The sequence below is a fragment of the Bradysia coprophila genome, chromosome IV, assembly GCF_014529535.1.
Source record: "Bradysia coprophila strain Holo2 chromosome IV, BU_Bcop_v1, whole genome shotgun sequence".
NCBI classification, from domain to species: domain Eukaryota; kingdom Metazoa; phylum Arthropoda; class Insecta; order Diptera; family Sciaridae; genus Bradysia; species Bradysia coprophila.
This window is the reverse complement of record NC_050738.1, coordinates 8219670-8244113: the sequence shown is the minus strand read 5'-3', so window position 1 is coordinate 8244113 and position 24444 is coordinate 8219670. Positions and strand designations below refer to the sequence as shown.

The 24444-nt window shown below is 33.2% G+C and overlaps 1 protein-coding gene and 1 long non-coding RNA gene across 4 annotated transcripts in view; one reads left to right on the top strand and one right to left on the bottom strand.

Annotated features, from left to right (window-relative positions):
• Positions 1-23180, top strand: part of LOC119066871 (MOXD1 homolog 2-like) — a 35495-nt gene extending 12315 nt beyond the window's left edge. Inside the window, exons 2-10 of one of the 3 annotated variants that reach the window (XM_037169544.1) lie at positions 5270-5708; positions 14875-15030; positions 15917-16201; positions 16271-16456; positions 16576-16777; positions 17337-17509; positions 17655-17953; positions 18023-18191; positions 22203-23180. In XM_037169544.1, coding sequence (XP_037025439.1) covers positions 5457-5708; positions 14875-15030; positions 15917-16201; positions 16271-16456; positions 16576-16777; positions 17337-17509; positions 17655-17953; positions 18023-18191; positions 22203-22481 — 2001 coding nt within the window. In that variant the 5' untranslated portion in view covers positions 5270-5456 and the 3' untranslated portion in view covers positions 22482-23180. Of the gene's footprint in view, positions 1-5269; positions 5709-14874; positions 15031-15916; positions 16202-16270; positions 16457-16575; positions 16778-17336; positions 17510-17654; positions 18192-22202 lie in introns of all 3 variants that reach the window. The other 2 variants (XM_037169543.1, XM_037169545.1) reach the window with 2 other exon arrangements.
• Positions 10325-23635, bottom strand: LOC119066873. The gene is made up of 3 exons (XR_005085819.1): positions 23584-23635; positions 15787-15791; positions 10325-10335 (listed from the first exon to the last, which is right to left on the bottom strand). It is a non-coding gene; the product is annotated as an uncharacterized LOC119066873 (long non-coding RNA).
• Positions 23636-24444: the final 809 nt, after the last annotated feature.

The window sequence follows — 24444 nt, the reverse complement described above, 5'->3', positions numbered from 1 at the left end:
ATTCAAACATCAGTGTATAGACACTGATATCGTGAGATTCTTTGTCTGTGACAGCCACCGAATATTACTGGAATACGGGTTTCCGAATTCTCTATCAAATTATTTATCAAAATATTTTTAATTTTCTTCAGTGCGAACAGTTGAAGTTGATTTTTTTTTCTTTGTTTCTTGATAATGATTAAGATGAACAACGAGAGCGAAGCGAGTGTTTTTTTTTGTGACAATGAATTTAATGAGCTTATGGGACCATTGTGTTAGTAAAAGCGGCACAGCGAAATTTTCACTATGTGGGAATGAGCTGCGTAAAATTATTTTAAAAAAGACCAAAAAAGAGGACATGTCTTCAGAAAAGAGTACTACTTCAGTTCTACTACCTGAATGACGAAGAATGTTTGTTCCAACACCTTAGAAACGCTAATCTCTGTTAATTTTCACTGTAGTGAATTCGAATTGCTGACAAATGAGTGTCAAATGAGGAATGTGATTTAGATTTAAAAAAAAGTTTAATTGGGAACCTGTCATTGTCGACTAGTCAAATTTAAAAGTATATCACATACTAGAGATTTTTCCACAACAAATATTTAATTTCACACCGAATTTGTTACTTTACTACCCTCGCTAGGTCCCACCAAGAATTGAAAAACAAAAATCTAAGATCAAACAAATTTTGGATACAAGTATTGTTAGAATTTGATGGACTCCCGGTCTATGTAGTTAGGTAGCTATATTGTCGGTTAAAGACTGTGGCTTATGTCGACTGTATGAATCATAAATTGTTTAAATTTTATTTATTTTAACTTAAAATATTGTTTTGTTGATAATTAAATTTCAATTTTAATCATTTGGTATGACATACAATTAAGCTCACTGAATGAGTAACGACTGCCAAAGGAAATCGTTCGGCTTATTTAAATACGATTTTTTCAATCAAATCCACAAAACCAATCTAATGACAAACACAAACAAAAGAAAAATATTCAAAATTTACCTTTCAATAGAACATCCACTTTGTTTGACAAATTTTTATAGGAAATAGTTGGAATTTTATTTCTTCTGATAACATAAAGTCGTTAAGCCGACATTTATATGCGCTACTAACTCTCCGTTATCTTTTCGTTCTTTCCATTCAACTTGTCCGCATCAATGAAAAATCCGAAAAGAGTTTGCCGCCTCTTTTCTCGAACAGATAAATAATAAATACATGAAACCAATTAACATTCATCCCCTTATCTATGGAAGCCCAACTATTCATTATGTTGTTTTACGTGACTAGTTCTCATGACTCTAAAGGCAGTTGACACATTAAAAATATTATATTTTTGTTTACTTTAAAGTTATGAGTCATGTGTAAAATTTGTCGTTCATCCGTTCAATTTACCCTTATTAAAACTCTGAAAAGCGTGTGTATGTGTGTGCATGCATACATAATATAAATTACAATAGAGGTAGCAAAAAGTAGCATGAAAAGAAAATTGCAGCACCCCTTTGTGCATAATGAACCGTAAGAAGCGTAGACGTGTTATAATACTAATTTTTGTTGAATAAAGACATCCCATTCGGTTGACCTTTCCTATACCGTGTAGGCCACAATTTTAATAACTTCGTAGAAACTTTTCCTTAATTAAAACGAATATTAATTTCGATTTACGTTGAACGTTGCGTTAATTGAACCGTCTGGGATATTTAACCCCATGATAAATAATTTTATGTAGATAATCCATTAAGATTCGCTTGGCAATATGTAAAATGGCATATAGCGTCCAATTTCGTCTTGGGAGGGTTTTTCCAACACCTTTAAAACGTGAAAGTGAAATAACAAATGTCACATAGCTTACGCCGAGGATCAACCAAACCCAAACAACAAAACATCATCATTTCAAAAGCAGAATCGTAGACATATTAACCCTGTTTTTTTTCATGTTTTTATTTTCATATGTAGGTTTTAATTGTCACGACGTAGTAAGAGTTATATTTCTTTATTACATTGTCTCGCAGAGAAACTAGATGTTTATAAAGCGTTCCATATATTATACGGAGAGCAGGTTAATATAAATTTTCTTACGTTCACGATATAATATAACGCAACGTTCGGTTTCAGTGTTATACATAGACATTAACAAAATGCATTTTATGTTTAGATAGGAATCTCGTCACGTTTTGTAATTTACACTGTGGCATAACCATTGTTTATACATTTAATATGGGATACAATATGATGCATTGAATGTAAATGCTTCTATGTGGATGTTTATTTGTTATTGGCTTTCAAGCATTTATTAATATTTAACGCTCACGAAATATACGAAACGTTTCGCAGGATATTGCATTTTGGAGTATCGGTTCGGTCTCTAAACTGTACTCGGACGGTTTTCATGCATGATTGTTTATTTGGAAAGAGAAAAAAGGTTATATAACAAAACAATAAAAACTATTCCCATAGTCACAAGCCTTTGAACATTTCTTAATAGCCCAATAAAACAACTGAATCACGAACTATACGAAAGTATAAATTGGCAATATCTCGAAATTTACACAGATAAAATAATTGAAAACTTTGTTGACAGACACAGAAATTTTTGTTCAATTTTTATTTGAAAAATGTTGCACTCCTACACAGAGCTTTGTCGATTTAACAAAAACTAATTCAGTTCAGATACAATCTACACCTCTGGTCTTTCGGAATTTTAATTAATATCAACTGACCATTTAACCTAATCCGATTGAAAAAAAAACTTTTCACCAAACTTTTCCAATAAACTGAATTAAATTAGAAATTTATCAGTTCAGTCACCGATTGATAAGGGTCTCTGTACGTTTCTAATCAATAGTTTGTTTCATCCACCGAAGCTATTTCCACAGCTTCGATCACGTTTCGACTTCATTTTTCAACGTTTTATTGCATCTTAACAAATATTTATCAAACGCCATTCATCAAAATATCAATAAAATGTCTGTGTCCAACACATACACGACATATTCGTTTCAGCAAAACACATTATACCCACAACCGGATATCTCTAATTTCTTTACTCTTTTGCTTCATTTTGTTCACTTAAAATGTTTTCAGTTTTTTTTTTCGTTTTACTTTATTTGTCGATGTAAGGTTTAGTCTTTCTACGTAAGGACATTATATACAATGATATATGTACGTATAGGCAGGCCGATGGATGCTGCAAAATGCATACAAATTATAACATTTTAACAGAACCATAATCTGAATTCTTCGTCTATACGTTACAGCGAAAATGTAGCTCTAGACAGTAGTTAGATATCAATAAAGAAATTTGTTTTTGTTTATTTTTATGGTAACCGATATGTTTTACAAGAGTGAATGTATGTGGGTAGCATCATGCAAGATAGCGTGCAAGGAAAATTTAATGCCTTTTATGCATGTGAGTTAATATACGACTCACTTCATGTATCCGAGCGTATATGCATTTTGGAATTGCGCAAAAATAAAAACAATTAAAAACATACAGAGCTGAGTACACATAGGGCAACAGACGGTTTCTCGATATATTTATGTTATCTTCAAATTACCATTTTATTTTTGCCTCTTGTTCGACTTCTTTCGGGTGGAAAAATAAATGTGCGAGAAATTTATTTACAAAGAAATAAAAATCGTTTTGTCATTCTTCCTGATCCGGTAGAGCTATTTGTAATTTTCAAACAGTAAAATAGCATCAAACCATTTGTGTAAAATATCAACAACAACAAAATACGGGATCACACAACGAGAAAAAAAAGGTGCCGTTTAAGCCGATCGCCAAATAAAATTGGTTCTGTTGCTCTTATTTTTATTAAAAACATATCAATGAAGATTAACGAACCACAAAAATAACAACAAAATAAATCTCGCATACGATGCGATTATAAGGTGTACCTAATATATCTTTAAATAGTTTTTTTTTATTAGAAATTGTGAGCTTAAATGCCGTGTATAAATAATCTTTATGTTATAACGCATATGGCCAAGATTAAGGAGGAGAAAAAAACTGTTTATATAATACATTTTTCACACTTTTCGTTCTATTCTTGAAATATTTTCGAATCCATAAACATTTGAAATGTATCATAAAGAAAAGTATTTTCATAATGACATGAATTCATGCGAGAATAATATTTTTCAGATTTACTCAGTAAATTCCATTCAATGTAATAAAAAATAAAAATTGTTAAACGAAATACAAGTTCTCACTAGGGGAAGAAAGAGGTTTGAATCACTTGAACTGATGTTAAAAATGTATCTTGTGACGGAATTCCGTATTAACTTCCATTCGTTTATTCATTTGTGAATAAATAAATTGCAGAACTGGTCATAAAAACCGATGATATTAATCATGTTGGATTATATATCAGGGCCTATTTTTAGGAATTTATTGATGAAATTTTTCAATTTTAGAATTTGTACAGCTAGAAGCAGTGAAGTTTCAGCGTGAATTTCATTCAGTTGTTTTTCAGTTGATCCACACAAACAATCAAAACTGTTTAGACGTCTTTATAAGGTTTTACCACTATCACTTGCGTGCGTGTAGCAGCTTCAACCGTATAAACAGTTTTGATGGAATATGTGAATCAGCTCATGCTGAAATTTCACTGCCTCTGACTGTAAGAATGTTTGAGGATTCAATTCGCAAAAATAGTCCCTGGATTATATCAAAGAATCCAAATTCAAAGAAAATTCAATTTTGTCACTGACAAGGTAACAAGACAGTTTTACACATTAATAACTTACTGCTTAACTGTTTATGCGGTAGCTGCAAACACTCTCGGTTTGATCCCAAAATAGAGCGAGTATACATATAATCTTGTTGAAACTGTGTGACCATGAATCGGAGCCCTCACGATTATCTGAAATGAATGTTTACCAAAAAAAATAAATTAATTTCTATGAAAACTTTGCGAAATACAGTCGGAGACATTGAAATCAGTGACGTAAATTCGTTTCAGCTGATCCATTTAAACGGTTTTACCCATAGAGGTAGACTACCATTACTACTCGAGCCTTAGCACATTTGTTTGTGTGAGTAGATCAGCTGATCAGCTAAAACAAAATGCATCACTTACTTGAAAGTCGCCGACTGTAACAAAAATCTTTGAATTATTTGCATTAATATTGGGAGTATTCTATTCATTCAATTCATGTGATTTAGTGACCATGAGAAGTGAACTGACAATAAAAAAAATTAAATTTCTTTGAGTATACTGTTAAAAACGTCCTATTCCATTATAAATCACATTTAACCTTTTGATTTTATTCGCCTTTCAGGTTTTAACGTGGACCAAATTCCAATCGTATCATCCTATTGAATAGACGAAAGTTACAGTGAAATTCTTTGATTGTAGTATATCTGTGATAAATCCTATTGAATAATAATAATAATCTCTCTCACGTAATCAAATAGTCCGCTAAATATAGTTTTAATTAGTGAAAGAAATAGGTTCGACAAAATAAAATGGAAATGAAGTCTGTGTTAATGTGTTTTGTGCATATTTTCGTTAGTGCTGTGACGGGGATTCATTGGGATCATTCTGTATTTTTAAATGACGATTATCGCTTACTGTGGAGTACAAAGCATCAGGACATAACATTCGAAATACAAGTTCGAACACTAGGCTACGTTGGATTCGGTTTTTCACGGAATGGCCATAAGCTTGGTGCTGATGTTGCCATTGGTTGGATAGATAAAGGCCAGACGTACTTTCAGGTGAGTGAAGACTATACGAATTAATCTATTTTTAATGAATTAAAAATTAATATTTGATTTCGGAAAAAAATATCTAATTTCAAAGATTGAGTTATGAGTTTGAAGAAGAAGAAGAATTATAATCCGGTAATGGATTAGAGAACCACACGCATTTTGAACATGTCAAAATCAATTTAAGATTTTCCCTCTTTGTTTTTTTCGTTGTTTTGGCAGCGTTATCCCATAAAGTAAATTCTAATTTTCAATTAAATATAATTGTTTGAAACTTTTTCTTCTTCTACGAATAACTTTTGCTACAGTCAAATTACGTGAAATGTATAATTTTCTTGTCAAAATTATTCGATCCATCATATACGTTCTTAGTTTCCCAATTTTTTGTTTCTTCTCTCGTTTCGTTCAAAACATTCACGAGGGGAAAAGATAATATAATTATTCCCACATTTCCATCTCCATCAAGTCTGTGTAATGGGAGATCAAATTTATAACTGGTAATGCCTAGAGAATCAATTTTGGTTCCACTAATATTAAATCAATCAAAACATTCATCCCTCTTTAATTAAATAAAATAAAAGTATTTCGAGGTTGGTGTGCGGCACAGCATATGAAATGTCTATAACTCTCTATAAATGGGTGTTTTGATTCCCAAACACATAAATTTTAATGTGCCAAAACGATATATCCTATGTGCTGTGCCACTATACTTGTAATATGCATTCATTCGACATGCTGAAAGCATACGCACACATTAATGGAAAATAATACCTTATTGGTTGATATCGACCCTTTTGCATTAAGAGTTGTCGAGACTGGTGAGACTTCCTATTGTGCAAATCGAAAAGTGTGAAAAAAAACTACAATTTTTTACTCTCTATCCGCAGCTCAGCTTGAATTTATTCACCGCACATCGTGGGTATATTCATACCATTCCAAAAACAAAATTGTTATTTTAATAACTTACTTCTTCTACCCTACTTGAAATTCGCCCTTCGAATATTCAATAGATAACAAGCTTCGCTATTTTTTTTTGATAGATACACCGCATAGAAGAATATGTGTTGTACTTTTCCGTGTGTATACGTATCGATCGAGCCATATGAACCAGCGGTGCATTTTCTGTATCCCTTTTTAAATCATTTTCATGCGATTGTATTTTGGATATTGTTCCTTCTTGTAACACTACCATATTCGAGACCATATATTTACGATAAAACGTTGAGGTACACTCGGGTATATATACTTACACAATTTTTTTTTATAGTTAAGTCTCTATTAGGTACTCATGACTTTTATTTGATAAAAATAAAAATGTACAATAAAGTAGCAAAATTGCGCTACTTTTTTATGGTAATGCATTCGAAACGAAAATAGTATCTGTGAAAATAGTTTCACTCTGTTATAAAACAACTAGTTTCATGAGTGTTCTTTGAACGGGCCAAACAATACAATATCTTCTTGATAGTGATGCGCAGCTGCAATAAAACGTAATTTATTACAGAGTTTTCCACTGAAGTGGACTTTGGGATTTATTTTAATGTAAAAAAAGAGAGAATGCAACTGAACTCAACCCAGCAGGTATTGTATTATTTAAGGGGAGACGATGGTTTTTTCGTTTTTATCTGATGTAAGAGCAGATTTCTTTTTTCTGTGTTTTGTTATATTGTTGTATCATTTTGCCTCTAAGGATTGTTGGATTAAGAGGTTTTGGTGTATAATTAAATGCGTTTTTGTAGATTATCTTTTCAAAAAAATATTTCATTGAAAAGGTGTTAATGTTTTACATGGCTCAGTGTGAGGTTCTTGTGTATTCCTACAGACATTATAATTATAGATTATTGATAAATTGAATTTCATTTGTCAAAATGTTGACTGAAATTTTGATATTCACTAAATGTTTTTACATTAACACATTGTCTGCTTATACCGCCATTTATTATTGAAAGTACTTAGCACAGTATGATTAGTAATTTGGATTAGTATGACGATTTTGACGCCGGTGACAGTTGTGATATACGAATGATTGAAAGTTGTAATGTTGTAATTTTCATGTTTTTAAACATTACACAGTTTCATAGCAGTGCTCTGGTAAATCATTGTCAATTGAATTATTGGCTTTTCTGTGCACTTACATAAATTGAATTTCTAGTCCAGATTTCCGTCGAAAAATTATTTTATCTGTTATTTGTCCATTTCAAAGCAAATCGAAAGAAACATTCAGCTACATAATCACATTAAATTACATCGAATGTCTTACTAGCTTAATCTTATTTACCACAACAATATTGTTTACACTGACTGCAGTAACAAATAATTGAAGTTTTATTGACGCCTCTGTATAGTTCATTTCTCCGCCAAGTAGAAATGTATTTTTACCAAGTTTGAAGAGCAAATATTTGAACAATCTTCTCACAAATAATAGTACAGGAAAGGGAAAAATGCAACTAAAATCAGTGGATGTATAAATTGGTTGGAGTTTGAATTGAGTTCTACACAATAAAAATCTGATGATAATTTTTGACGACATTTTATGATATTATCCCCAGACATATTTAACATCAGATTGCAATAAATAATGCAACGTCATGCATTTTAAAAGGAATGGGTCGAAACAAAACAAAAATTCGAATAACAAGAAATATAAAATAGCTTTAGAGGTGCAGGCAGGTATCAAAATCACAAATTTATTTTAAAGATCCTTATCGACATCTCGACTAATAAATAAATTTTATGACCTTTCTTTGTTTCAGTATCGAATTTCTTCTATACAATTTTGTTAAAGTACGTGATAGAGAGACTTAACTATCTTTCCCCTTTTCAAAAAATATACAAAAAAATATCAAAAATATTTTTTCGTTGATGTTTATCGTTGATTCGTTGATACGCACGTATTAATATGAATGAAGAAATTTATGCATTTTAATCCAAAAGCATCATATTTCATTAGTTGTGCATGAGATGTCACAATAGGTTCATTTCACTTTTTTTTATAACTCATCAAAGTAACTAATAAGACAAATAAAAAAAAATGAAAAATGCCACCCATTTCGTATTTCGTATGTTTAATTTCACACAATGTGTTTACAATAATAAAATTATTTAAATATTTAATGTTTATTTACATTTAAAAACATTGTATTTAATTGACAACTAAGAATTTCATTCGGTTGTTTTTTTTTTCTTTAAATATCATAAATATTCATATTCATGCATTTATAACTCGTTTTCTTCTTACTTTTTTTTCTATATTCATATATCATTTTACAATAAACATATTGGATATGGTCAAGTTAGATATTTATACCAGTGTATATGAGATCATTGTGTGTATACATTCGTACAAAATACACCCGAAGATGGGACCAACGAAACGTGTCAGGAAAAAATTTTTGTGGCACAATAGGACTTTAATTAACATGTAGTCGAGTTAAACCACACGGCAAAAGATCAATATCAAAGAAGATAAATGATGGTGTTTTGTGTATATGGCACATAACTTTGGTCTTGTAAAGTCATACACCAATCCGAAATAATGTTTATGATTAATGTTAGACTATAAATTTTGTGACCCATAGTTTAATTATGTGACAGAAGAAGGATGAATTGAACGTTTAAGCGTTGAAGACGAGTGTAGAAAAAAAAAGAAGAATCCAATGAATTGAGCGAATTTATTTCGATACAATCAATGAACATCTACAATGATCGTTCAAAATCAATGTTTTGTTTTGTTGATTGGAGTAGGTTGTTAGAGTATTTTTTTCGGTGTAACAGGAATTTTTAGAACAATTTCTTGTAAATGATCCCCTTTGTTTACTTGGCTGAAACGAAGTCTGAACATCTGAATGAATTTTACCGATGCTACGAATGGACCTGCTTCACTTACAGTATTTGCACTACTGTCGTAGAGATGTGAAGTTTTTAAGTAGATACTTTTTGGAAACGGTTGGTGTGTGTGTTTGTCTTTTAGTGCACGATTGTCATGACAACTGTATCCACAGCAACAGTTCCAAACACAAGAATTTGGTTGAGTGTCTAATACTTGCCGAGAGTTATCGCTACCTGAAACTTTTATGATTCCTAGACCATAGGAAAAGGATGGCTCAACGGTTGCGTACTAGCTTTCCCCTAAAATTCCCGTGTCAGACAATTCCACATGGAATTTTTCTAGCCATTATATCGCATTGTTAGGGTCCTAAAAATCACTCAAGTATCATAATTTGAGTAGTTGCAGTGTGATTGGCTGCAACGATGTACCTACTCAATGACGTAACCCAAATACGAATAATTTGTGTGCTTATGTCTAGCCTACATTTAGGCGAGCAACTAACTGACCTGAGAGAGTATTTGCATACTTCGAGGCGTGGGTTGAAAGTTCGGAAGCCATAAGAGGCTGTTTGTGAGGTCTCTAAAAAAAAAGAACTAGTAATTCGTCTAATGTGTGGTAACGCTAGCACCTTGACACTTTTAAATACTCAAGAGTAACAAAAGTTTCAGGGCTGATTACAATGAAATAGGAACTGTACTGGGTAAATTTCACTGAAGAGCAGAATTTGCAATAGCTGGTCTTTTATCAGGTGATGCTCATGATATTGTTTATGTCAATAGTGAAGTGAATAAACCGGCTAACACAACACTGATATAACAAACAGCCTGAGTTGAGCATCAGCTGGTACAAGACCGGCTGTAGCAAATTCTGCACTCCAGTGAAATTTACCCAGTGTTTTTGTATGGCTTACTTCGGCTATTAACGTTCATCAGAAATATACGAATAAGGAAATTTTGAAATTTTTATCGTTTGTGACATGATGACGATCATAAATTCATAGGAACGATCTGATTGCTTAATAGAAACAACTCAGACAAATGGTCATTAAACTGCAAACATTAAATTGAGTAAATTCTCGAACGATTCACCTATATTTTGCACTTAACATTGTTACGACATTCAACCTATTCAACGAAGCATAGCTTATATTAGTTCAAATGTGATGGTTGGTCGACATTAGCATGTCACCATCTGGATTTTATGGAACAGTATGGTGTTTCAGAAATAGTACGCATTTAGGTACACAAAAATTTCTAATTTATAATTGTATAATTGCCGGCTTTTGTAAATGAAAAATTTCTAAAACTGAATAATTATCGTAACATTTATAATATGTTGGGAATTAGTTTCATCTCATATCTTCATACGGTACAAAATGTTAAAATACCATACACATGACCGTATGCAATGTAATTAATTGTATTATAAATAAATAACACGGTAACGGTAAATCAAAGAACATAGAAAATAGAAACAAAAATTATAAAAGTAATACTTACTTAATCATTGTAACATCACCAGCCCAGCGCAAGAACTGGAAATTACTATTATATTATATATATAAGCTAAAAACAAGAATTTCGTAAAATTGGCACATCAGATATAATAACATATAAGCACAATGATTGGCTTTATGTATGACTTTGAAAATTAATTTTTCCCTACACACTCACATTCGGCCGATAGATATAATAGTTGGATACATATAATACAAATTGCCGGCTATAAAATATCAATTTTTTATTCAAACTTGTTATATCGTGTTGCTTATGTTATTTTAAGTGCCAATGTGGATAGGTTTTCCATTGTAAATCCATTCAACAGAGATGACACATGGCGATTTGTGACAGCATTTTATAGATCTTCGTGTCAGAATTCGAATAATTAATTGTTGGCAACAATAGGTTTTAACATTTAAATGGATGGTTCGCTGTAACGGGCTATATTTGACAAAATAGAAAAATATGAAAGCCATCATGTTCCTAGAGTATTGCTCTGCCTTAAGTAGGTTGAATTTCACATAAATAAATATACATACCAAGCATTGTGCACATCAATGAAAGAGTAAATATTAATGTAAAAAGTCACACTTTCTTTGGTAGATACATGCGAGCATAGGTCATGAATTAAAGGTTGATTTATTTTGCTTAGCCATCCGTGTCGAGTGTCATTTATTTACTTTTTTTCAGGTTTTCAGTACAGTCTATGCTTTATAAATAATGAAATCCATTTGATCAGTGTCACAGTTTTAGTCCAGGTGCTTGTGTCAGAAAAAAGGGCTCCGCTTGCGTTTCGGTTTTCGATTTTTTTTGATATCGCATGTTGTTTGTGGTGAAAAAGTATAGAACTAAATTTTTTTCTGGGAAATGGAAAATCGATTTTCCGGCCGGAAAAGCCATTTGTATGAAAAACTGAAAAGTGGAATATCTCGCGATCCAGATGACTTTTTTGAGATTTTATTTTTGCGTTTGTTAGAGTGATTCAATGCTAAAATATTATAGAAGAAAGTTTTTTTTTGAAAAACAAAATGGCGACGGTATTCATGTTCCAAGAAAAAGTGTCCCGGAAAATTCCTCAACTTTGCGGACTGATAACTTGGCCAAATGTTAGTCCTTTTTGACTAATAAAACTTATTTGGAAAGGTAAAAGTAAACTCTTTCGAAATCTGCCCGGCGGAGCTTGAACCGAATTGTGGTTCCCAAGATATGAGCCAGGATTCCCACCTACCTCCAAATTTAAGTTTTCGTTAAATTTTGAAAATTTTTCCTCTGTATTATTGTGGTAATTTAAATTTAAAAAACTTGAAATTAATAAAGGGCAATTACGTGGGTATCATTTCTCATATCGATAATTGATAAGTATCTCTTCCCGGTTCTAGAACTCCCAGATTTAACGAGTTTTACCAGACTTTTTTTTGTTTTTTTCTCACTAAATGCAATTATTGAGATCTTCAAAGGTCAGTTCCTATGTGTAGGGTACTCTTCACCTCAGAAATTGATACCTACGTCTTCCAAGTTCTAGAACCTAGGAATTCAATGAACTTCCATCCGACATTTTTCTTTTTAACTTGAAAAATCGTCATAATTGAGATTGCCAGAGGTCAGTTCCTATGTGTAGGGTACACTTCACCTCAGAAATTGATATCTACGTCTTCCAAGTTCTAGAACCTAGGAATTCAATGAACTTCCATCCGACTTTTTGCTGTTTAACTTGAAAAATCGTCATAATTGAGATTGCCGGAGGTCAGTTCCTATGTGTAGGGTACTCTTCACCTCAGAAATTGATACCTACGTCTTCCAAGTTCTAGAACCTAGGAATTCAATGAACTTCCATCCGACTTTTTGCTGTTTAACTTGAAAAATCGTCATAATTGAGATTGCCAGAGGTCAGTTCCTATGTGTAGGGTACTCTTCACCTCAGAAATTGATACCTACGTCTTCCAAGTTCTAGAACCTAGGAATTCAATGAACTTCCATCCGACTTTTTGCTGTTTAACTTCAAAAATCGTCATAATTGAGATTGCCGGAGGTCATTTCCTATGTGTAGGGTACTCTTCACCTCAGAAATTGATACCTACGTCTTCCAAGTTCTAGAACCTAGGAATTCAATGAACTTCCATCCGACTTTTTGCTGTTTAACTTGAAAAATCGTCATAATTGAGATTGCCGGAGGTCATTTCCTATGTGTAGGGTACTCTTCACCTCAGAAATTGATTGAAACGATTTGTAGTTCCTAGGATATACAGTCAGAAGCTGATGGGCTATCGTGTTGGGATTTCTTCAATTTTCTCTAAACCTGTGTTGCTGTAATCAATACAATTAATCTTATATTTCACTGATCTTTGACGATGTCAATTATGACGATTTTTTTAATTAAAATCTCTAGGTTCTAACACTTGGAAGACGTAGATATCAATTTCTGAGGTTAAGAGTACCCTACACATAGGAACTGACCACTGGCAATGTCAATAATGACGATTTTTCAAGTTAAAAAGCAAAAAGTCGGATGTAAGTTCATTGAATTCCTAGGTTCTAGAACTTGGAAGACGTAGGTATCAATTTCTGAGGTGAAGAGTACCCTACACATAGGAACTGACCTCTGGCAATCTCAATTATGACGATTTTTCAAGTTAAAAAGAAAAAAGTCGGATGGAAGTTCATTGAATTCCTAGGTTCTAGAACTTGGAAGACGTAGGTATCAATTTCTGAGGTGAAGCGTACCCTACACATAGGAACTGACCTTTGAAGATCTCAATAATTGCATTTAGTGAGAAAAAAACAAAAAAAAGTCTGGTAAAACTCGTTAAATCTGGGAGTTCTAGAACCGGGAAGAGATACTTATCAATTATCGATATGAGAAATGATACCCACGTAATTGCCCTTTATTAATTTCAAGTTTTTTAAATTTAAATTACCACAATAATACAGAGGAAAAATTTTCAAAATTTAACGAAAACTTAAATTTGGAGGTAGGTGGGAATCCTGGCTCATATCTTGGGAACCACAAATCGGTTCAAGCTCCGCCGGGCAGATTTCGAAAGAGTTTACTTTTACCTTTCCAAATCAGTTTTATTCGTCAAAAAGGACTAACATTTGGCCAAGTTATCAGTCCGCAAAGTTGAGGAATTTTCCGGGACACTTTTTCTTGGAACATGAATACCGTCGCCATTTTGTTTTTCAAAAAAAAACTTTCTTCTATAATATTTTAGCATTGAATCACTCTAACAAACGCAAAAATAAAATCTCAAAAAAGTCATCTGGATCGCGAGATATTCCACTTTTCAGTTTTTCATACAAATGGCTTTTCCGGCCGGAAAATCGATTTTCCATTTCCCAGAAAAAAATTTAGTTCTATACTTTTTCACCACAAACAACATGCGATATCAAAAAAAATCGAAAACCGAAACGCAAGCGGAATTACACAAGCACCCGGACTATTTATTCATAACGACTTTTCTAAAAACCTCGTTGAAAAGCTTTTCAATTTTTTTGTTTTTTCGAAATAATGTTTGCATTACCTGCAACACAAATAGTGCGGTAACCCCCTATACAATTGAGAAACTACTTTACTTGTTATTAAAATACATTATACATTCAACACTCAACATTGATCAGTGAACAGCTTAATTTAAAGTAAAATTGAAACATGCAGAGTGCTTATACATAGAGCACACCAAACTATGACTGCAAGTGTATTATATATCCTTGTGCTCGTTTGCCTATTTGTTAAATAAAAACATTTTCTTTTTAATTAATACATTAATCCATAAATTCAACGAGTAGTAAACACAAACCGAACATGCAAACATCAAAAAATTGAAATTGAAAAAAAAAATATATTTTCCAGGATCGACACATAAACCGAAATGGGGATGGCGAACCGTTTGTTGATCCCTCTCAGGACTATACATTGTTGTTGGGATATGAGAATGCAACTCACACAGTAATGCGATTTAAGCGGAAATTGGACACATGCGATACTTCCCATGATATTAGAGTGACGGTGAGCTATATTTTATTTTTAGTGTTATGAGACTTTTTGTTATGTTTACATGAAGTTGCTGGTGTTTGGTGAATAGAGTGAACCTATAAAATGAATGTTATTGTATCAATTGAATGCATTTCGGTTTACATCCAGTGTGTGTCTACTGGTGGATGGGATACGGAATGTATGTGCGACTATAAATAAAAGTACTTTTTCGCATTGAGATGGAGTTGAGTCGGTAAAATCAGAGCGATTTATTGCGAAATGATGTTAAGCTTTTTCGATTGAATGGATGCAATCAGGCGATTTATGGTTCTACTAACATCGGACAAAGTTTTAAATTTCAATTTCAAATTAAAATCCATTCATTTCAATCAGGGAACTTTTTTTTTATAAATTGATGTTGTGTAGGTAACGGATTAATCGTTTCATAAACTCTTCAAAAGAACATTTCGGGAATAATTGCTCGCATTGTGGAAGGTACTCACTATAAGACGTTCTACAGATAAAATCCTCAGTTGAAATGCAATTGGTCGTACACGCATTAAAATGTAAAGAGAAACTGCTGCACTCTACAACAAATATTTTCTGATGATTGTTGTGTACCAAAATATGCTCGTACTTTTCTTGTTCTCAATTGCGAATTGCTCCAATTGTTTTGTCACTGACCAGCCAACCGAATAATGATTATTCTTTGTTGGGCCAATGTCTATTGTCTAGCGGAAAGTAAATGTGAAGACAAAAAACACAATTTATTGGATACATTCAAGCAACTATATCTCCGTTTTATTTACAATGCATGTCCTTTTACAGTAGACCGTATAACATAAACCCCTTACCCATTATTTAAATCAGAAGCGAATACTAACTTCATGAAATTTCTGTTTCCCCATTAATTATATAGAATGATACCATGCGAGTAGTTTACATGTATCATCAAGATGATCCACTTTCGGGTTCAGTGATTCCAGGAAGTTTACCAAATCCCCAATTAGCATTTAAGGGATACATTCCGTTGTCACTATTACAAAGAGCACATGACGAACAAAAGAGCTTTGAAATGGCGAACAAAGTGCACAGTATAGAGTTACGCAATGAGGATGTCACATTGCCAGAATTCGACGAGACGTTACACTGGTGCAACGTGTTTGATTTGAATGATATCAGACAGAAACAACATATAATCAAGGTTTGTAACATACACCTTTGTTGCATAGTAATTCCGGCAAATGGTTGAATTCGTTGTTTTGTTTAACAGTTCGAGCCAGTATTTGAATCGCCAAGTAGTAAACAGTATTTGCAACAAATTATCCTGTACGAATGTCAGGGAAAATCTTCCACACTTGAAGCCATGTCACGAGAACGAGGTCACCATTGTAACAATCGAAATAATCCGAATATTCCCTGTAACGCTGTGGTTGCAGTATGGACCAAGGGATCAGACGTAAGTCACTTTTCACTCGTTTTAATCTGCTTATCCTCTCCTAATTTTAAAATCTTTTTTTGAATTATTTTTTGAATTAAACTAATTTGTTCCTCCCTCCTTCTTATTCAAATCGACAGGGTTTTACATTTCCACCAGAAGTTGGCTACCCGCTAGACTCGTCGAAGGAACGTTTCTATCTTATGGAAACTCACTATTATAATCCAAATATCCCAAAGGACCTGGAAATGTTACACATGGGGCCCATTGCAGATAACTCTGGAATCAAATTATATTACACGCAAACATTACGAAAACATGATGCTGGCGTATTGTCTATTGGTAAGTAATGACATTTCGACGAAAATACAGTTTTCTACACTTCTTATAACATGGTTGAGGTAAAGGAGAAAACCATGCTGAATATTCTGTGTACTATAAAGCAAAGTTGTTGTATGGGTTGAGTGTGCGATTGATTGAGAAAAGAACCAATGAAAATATGAATCGATTTCAATGTAACAAATCAAAAGCGACGACAACAGATATTAACAACCTGACAACCTCAGGCAATTCGAATTCCCATTATGTTGATCAGACAGACAATCCCATGACTTGCCGGGATAATATCTTCCATACAGCGTATAAGAAAAACTGTGAAAATTCAATGAAATTTTGAAAATTGATTTTCGATGTGGGTGGGTGATGTTGATTGAGTTTATTTTAAGCTTTTTATTGTATGTCTCTTCAGATATAGGTGATGGTATCAGCACAAAAAAAAACTTGGTCGTATTTTATTTCATCGATTCAGTTTTCATGAAATCTTTTTGTTTTTTCTTCCTTTTATTTCGTTTCGTTTCTAATGTATTTTATTGTCGAAATTCAATTTCCTATCTCTCCAAAGGTATGGATCCCAATTGGCGGCATATTATCCCTCCCGGCCATGAAAAAGTAATTTCGGAGGGACACTGTGTTGACGATTGTACAAGGAAAAGCTTTCCACCACAGGGCTTGTCAATATTTGCTGTGATAATGCAAACACACAACAGCATCGGAAAAGAAGTTAAACTTCGTCAGGTATGGTAAACTTGTCAATATTTGCCGGTGCTTAAAGCATCAACATTTTTTTTCCTCTCTATCTCTCTATGCTGCGGTTGTCGTTGTAGATGAATAGACATTTTATGAGGGTTTCATTTTTTTTTTTGTTGTATACTTTGTACAGATACGTAAACATGAAGAGCTATTACCGATTGCTTTTGATGGGAATCTTCATGCGGGCTATGCAGAATATCGAAAAATATCACCGCCAGCTAAAATCTATCCCGGTGATAGAATTGTGATGGAGTGCCAGTACGATAGCTCGGATAGAGAATCGATTACACTTGGCGGACTGACACCGCGTGAAGAGGGCTGTAACGCTTTTGTGGTCTACTATCCTCGGCAGAAAAAGCTTACAACTTGCCATTCTCTACCCAGCTTGCCAACGGTTCTTCATTCGTTGGGCATCGAAGAAATAGCAATGTATGTTCGATGCAGAATCAGTCATTTGGCTTTTGTTGTGCTAAATCGCTCTTGTTTTTTGATATATAGGGACTCTAATCCAGTGCTGATCGCGTCTCCAACGGAACTCGCTGGCATGACTCTGGAATCGAGACTAATCAGCTACGATTGGGAAAATCAATTCGACAAATTTCAGAAAGTGACCAGGAGTGGCTCATTTCGACCGATATGTTTGGACGCACGGAATAATGTGTTAACGGTAAGCTTAATTTACATACTTGGATACCTCGGGCACGTTAAAATAACTTGGAAAACTTTGAGCTATGTTAGTTCAGAAAGAAATGTACTCGTGCAACTATCGGAAGGGGTCGTTGAATATAATGTCGAAAGGGATTATTTCGAGTGGGTAATTTGACTTTGTGTACACACCTTCTTTGAAACTTCGTTCCGCATCGCATTTACAAAATCAGTGAAATTATATCGTTATCAGAACATCAAATCGCAAGTTTAATTACGAGTGTGTACAGCTATCCATTCACACGCCATAATTTTTTATTTAATAAACAGAAAACGTTCAAATCACAGCTGACTGCGGAAACATATTTTCCATAATAACAGCAGAGGACGACAGTGGAAAACGGTTATTATTAAGTCATTTCATCAACAGAATAAAAAGAAAAGTAGAAAAAAAAAATCGCAGAACAAACTAAATTTTTCATCGATTTGTCTGCACAGCGATTTCCCACTGTGCAAGTAAAGCTTTCCATTCAAGACGTTGCGATCGGATGTGCATTATATTGTGTTCATGTACTTATTATCGTTTTTTATTTTCCATCTAAATACCAGACCATAGAACCGATAATGAGCTAGACTTCAGACTCATTAAATTATTAAATGGCTATGTAATATGCATCTATCTATATAGCCAGCCAATACTTTTTCCATTTATCATTGAACGTTACACAAGATCCGATATATATACCTCTACATCCATGTTATTATGAAGTAACTATGAGCATTCACCTGTCCTAATATTATGCATTTACATTTTTCTTTTTTTCAAACGATAACAAAACCGACCGAATGATAAATACAATAGTGCGATGGAATACAGACGTTAAGGCTATCTTGCAGTTGTATATTTAAATACGTGTATTGAGTCGGTATCGTTGATACATATATAATGCAAACGGGCACGTATTATGTAAGCGGTTCTACATAATTGTATTTTTTTGTGTACACACCGAGATTGACGATCATCGAGAAATAAAAGAAAAATCAATAACTGTGAACGGAAAATCGTATTTATCTATATAGACACAGTCAAACACACACGTACACACACTCAAGTCGGTTTATTAAATGCGCTATTAAGGGAGTAGCGGGAGACGATATGGCGAAACAATTTACACCGCAAGAACATTGATAAAAATAAAAATAAAATCTAATTTATATAATGTTAGAATGGGTGGCATTAATTGTGTGGGAAAGGAAATGATTGAATTAAATTGATTTGATGCTCTTTGCATGCTATTAATTTACATGGAAAAAAGAGAAACCATTAAATGACGGTCAAACGTTTGATTTTAAGTGGTTGTGATTAATATGAATTTTTTATTGCTTTGCTGTTGAGGAAGTGAGCAATCCTTAAATAAATTATGAACTTTTATCGTTTGGAAAGCTTATGAATATACATTGACACAGTCACATTTCCTCTAAGTTTTCTTTTTGGTTTTCAAAGCTACGGATAGCCTTAAATTGTTGCGTCTAAACTTTTAGTCGGAGTCATATGCTATCGACAACGACGACAAGAATGAGCAATGAACTCAGGATATTTCTTTCTTATTTAGCAGAAAATAATTTTAAAAAAATATTGAAGCTTTTATGACCCTGTTCTCCTTTCACATTATGGAAAATGTTAATGTATCATCACAGCATTATCACTGAAACTGTATTCAATCTGCTACTTCTTTTGTTTAAAGACAGAATCTTTCAATTCGTTAGTTTCAGCACACATTTCGTTTTTAAAGGGGATACTAGAAACATAGCAGATGAGAAACCGTATATAAACGCCCTAACAAGTGCTATTGCACCTTAAGGATAAGTCTAAATTTATATCAAAATGAAGGCAAAAGCGATGGGTCTCGATGTCAGTTTTAATAAAGTTCGATAGTAATATTGAGGGGAAATCATCGCGCGCAGGCAATACAAGTTTTTACAATAGTGTGTTCACCTTAAGAGCGCACACCCACTGGCAATTTTCTAGCCTACAATTGTGCGCAAAAATATTCGTTTTTTGATGATTTCTCTAAACTAAAATCTAAAAGTGAAACCATTAAAGCATGCAAAAATGTGTTACTTTTAAGAGAAAAATTGGTTGAAAAATGATAACTTATTGCACTTGGAGAAACCTTTGCAAATGTGTAAATTTATGTTTTGCAAAGGTTTCTCCAAGTGGGTTAATTTTATCGACCACAAACCAATTTTTTCTTTAAAGTAACACATTTTCGCATGCTTTAATGAATTTACTTTCTCAAAAAAGGCTAGAAAATTGCCAAGGGGTGAGGGCTCTTAAGAAAACTCAATTTTAGATTTATCAGAGGTTTAAAAGTCATGTTCCCACTCAATTACAGCTGAATTTTTTTATAAAAATATTTCTGACAGTCAGGCTTGTATGAAAATCCCACATAACGACGAGAAAACGGTTGGATTTTCGTATAAAACTGACTGTCAGAAATGTCTCTAAAAAAATTCAGCTGTAAGTGATTCCCAGTTTATGATATTTTAGCGCAAAATTTGAATTCGCTAAGGCGCTTTCAAATTTTCCGCCAAAATATCACAAACTGAAGCACTTAATTGACTGGTAACATCGATGAATTTTAAAAATCAAAAGAACTCTCTAATATGCTCAGAACTAAAAAACTAATTGCAGAAGCATTGATCGCAAGGAAAGGAGGAATTAATTGCTGAAAAACAGGAAAAACTCTTTCTTTCTTAATGATTTTGTAAAAGGAAAATACTTTTCTCTTTCAGGATAGCAGGAACTGCTCGTCAGGCTTTAATCATTTTGTACAAGAAAAATGTTTCCTTTTTTCTGCAATCAATTCCTCTTTTTCCTTCTATCAGTTTAAATACTTCTCAAAAATTTGCTCGTCAGACACGACACACCTTTCAATGAAAACTTCATTTTTAAATTCCATTCCATGGAGAAGTGTAATAAAATGGCATAGACATCATTAGATTATATTGTGATTTTCACTTAGCTATAAGTTGTAATCTCATACTTTGCTTTGCATCCGCACTGCACGTTCTACGTCAACTTATAATTATAAGTGAAAATCGCAATCTCCTTATTATGATACAGCGACATACACAAACGTCACACAGGTTCTCTGTCTACAAGCTGACACTAATATTTTAGTTGAGTTTTAAATAATGAAATTCAATTGAAAATGTCGGTGATACACCTTCACATGCTTACATCTCTTCTAATAACAAGTTAAAAATCTCAGTATTCGATCATTCAATTTTCGCAGTCTACACGCATTATAATTCGTTAAACCTGCCTTACATTGTAAACCTGTAACACGTGTAGACGAATATCCGTCGGGCTCAAACTACCTCAAAAACTTTCCACCTAACACCCATTTATCTCGAAAACGTATTTTCAAATTTGGCCATGAACAGAACTAATAACCGAGTCCTTCGGTAAGTTTAAATGAAAGCTTTTTCGTAACAATCACAAAAAAAACTCTCTCTCTCTCTCTCACACAGAAAAACTTTTCAATAAAAATTAATAAAGTTTCTATTTGCTGGAAATAAAATGATTAATTGTTATGAACGCTGTGTTCGGTGTATATCTTCAAAATTAAAATAAAACAAAAAAAAATCCGAAATAATAATAATAAATCTAAAACAATTTACATGGCGTAACACCAAAGTCTCCCCATCCACGCTCTATGTTCATTTAATATTGATAAACATTGACATTGATTTATGGTCATGTGAAAATTTCATGGTCTGTAAAGTTTTTAACCCCGTAGATGGAAAAATCTCATATCTGTGGAAAAAAGTAACCTCGTTCAGAGTGAAAAAAAATGGAAATACATGACCTAACTCAATAAAAAGTTTCCGTTTTAACCATTATGTGCTTTTATTTAGATTTGTTGTTGTTGTTGATGCTAGTACACATATTCCTATATTGTAAGTCAACGTTTAAGCTTTTCCGAATATAAATTTGTATTTTGTTTTTTGTTTGTTTTCGGTACAGGGCACAGATAACATTGAACGATTCAGCTCCAGTCCGACGAAATTCTGGCGAGCACCCGCTGCTACCATATGCAGTACACGAATTTCATCAACATCATCTCACACAACAACAGCACATGATAGCAAAAACATTTACGTTACTGAAATGGTTACAAGGAAAAAAGGTGTCGATGACATTGAAGTGGAATCTATGAGTCTCAGCAATTCGACCAGTCGAACTCAAACGCTATTTGTTTTGTTGTTATTGCAAGTGATTTCCTTTGGATTTGTTGTAACATAAAAGGGAAAAAACTCATTACCGATGGTCAAACAACTGTAAAAGGGATATCATTGGCTGTTATGTAACAACTTGTTATCGGCGATAATAATGCGCACGGCTATGGGTATGACGTGTCGAACACAAGCATTTTTTCTCTTTCTTTATTTTGATATGAAACACAGAGTGTGCGATGACACATTTTTTCCTTACGTTTTCATATTGAGATATAGATATGTTTTAGCTTGAAAATGCTGAATTCGCTCAATGTTTCGCATACAAAAAAAAATGTGAAGACGAGAAGAAAATAAAATATTTCCATAAAAAAATGAATTGTCTCATTATCGGTTTGATACGGTTGTTGAGACAGTTCCGGAAAAGTGCCTTTCAAATTAATAGTCATTAGTCCATAAAATGTGTGTAATTTTACTATGGCAAATATGCTCTAACTGGAAACTACTTTTAAATTAAATTGATAGCGATGACAATGTTAGAGATCGATCAAACGTAAAGAACAGATTTAAAAACAAAAAAAAACTAAAAAAAAATAATTGTAAAATTTTAGATGAAATTTTTATGGAATTGTATTCAATGTAATGTTGGAACGGATGAAAAAGCTTTATAAAAGTAAGCCAAAGAAAATGTGAATAAGATAAGCAATATATTAGGTAATGTAATAGGGTATATTAAAGCAACAGAAAATGTAAATTTAAAGAAAAAAAATCTTTTTTTCGTTTTATTTCGTTTCCACACGGAGATAACTTCATCTTGATCATCAATACAATTGCTAGAGTGATGAAGGTGAGTGGTAATCCAAACTGAGGCAAATCTCTAACATAGGCGTCCATTGCCCATGTAACACTTCTTTCTAAGAACCAGAAAACTTACATGAATGACTATTTAACACCTTTTTCTGTAAACGTCACGCTTACATAAAGATTCCATTTTTTACTTCTTCTATATCGACTTCGACACCAAATCTTGTACTTCTTTAGTTTTACATTAAGATAGATCGGGGCAACTCTCTGACATAGGTGCCACTTGCCCATGCCCATGGAACGCGACTTTAAAGGTAAAGGACAATCACACAAGGAGCTGTTCCTCGATGGCCTTCAGTCCGATATACGATCAAGTTATACATTCAAAAGATCTCCGGATATTCAACATTTTTGGTTTAAAATTCCTTATCCGATCTCCTGATAGATTCACCTAATATTTGGGAAATTTATAACTGTGTGGTTGGTACCCGTCAATAATATAAGTCGTATTCCTTTGCTGATAGTTTTTCAGAAAATGGGTTCTGGGAATTCGGTATTTCCTCTTCCAGAGGTCGGAATTTTCAAAATTTGCAGCGGTGTACCTGGTTTCAGGGCCTTTTTTTTTGAAAATCAATGTGACATGACGAGTAGTTTTCCACTATTTTTTTTGGGGCTGGATAAAACCAGGGAAATTATAGAAAAATTCGGTTTTGGACGTTCCCAGTTTTTGGCAATTTTTTGGAAATTTTGGAAAAAATTTCCTAACAAATTTCCGAAAATAGGCCCTGCCTGGTTTTATTCAGCACTAAAAAAATAGTGGAAAACTACTCGTCCTGTCACATTGATTAGTCATCAATTAAGTAGTTACAGAATTACAGAGTTTGTAATGTTACCCTCGAAGATGGAACTACCATATAATTACAACAATGCTCCCCCATGACTTGCTTAACCTCTTTTTATGTAAACTTCAAGCATATCGCCACATAAAGATACAATCTGTTACTTCTTGTGTATAGTCTTTGACACCAAATCTTGCACTTCTTTAGTTTTACTATACATTCTGATATATTACAGAATCCTATCTAGAGATCATCATTAATTGATGGCGTCCGTGTCAATAACAGATGAGGGCATTGTATGATTTTTTTAAAATCTCTTGTTCATAATTCATACAAAAACAAAAAATCCCTTCGGGCATCGTTCAACTTCCCATGTGGCCATTGATATTA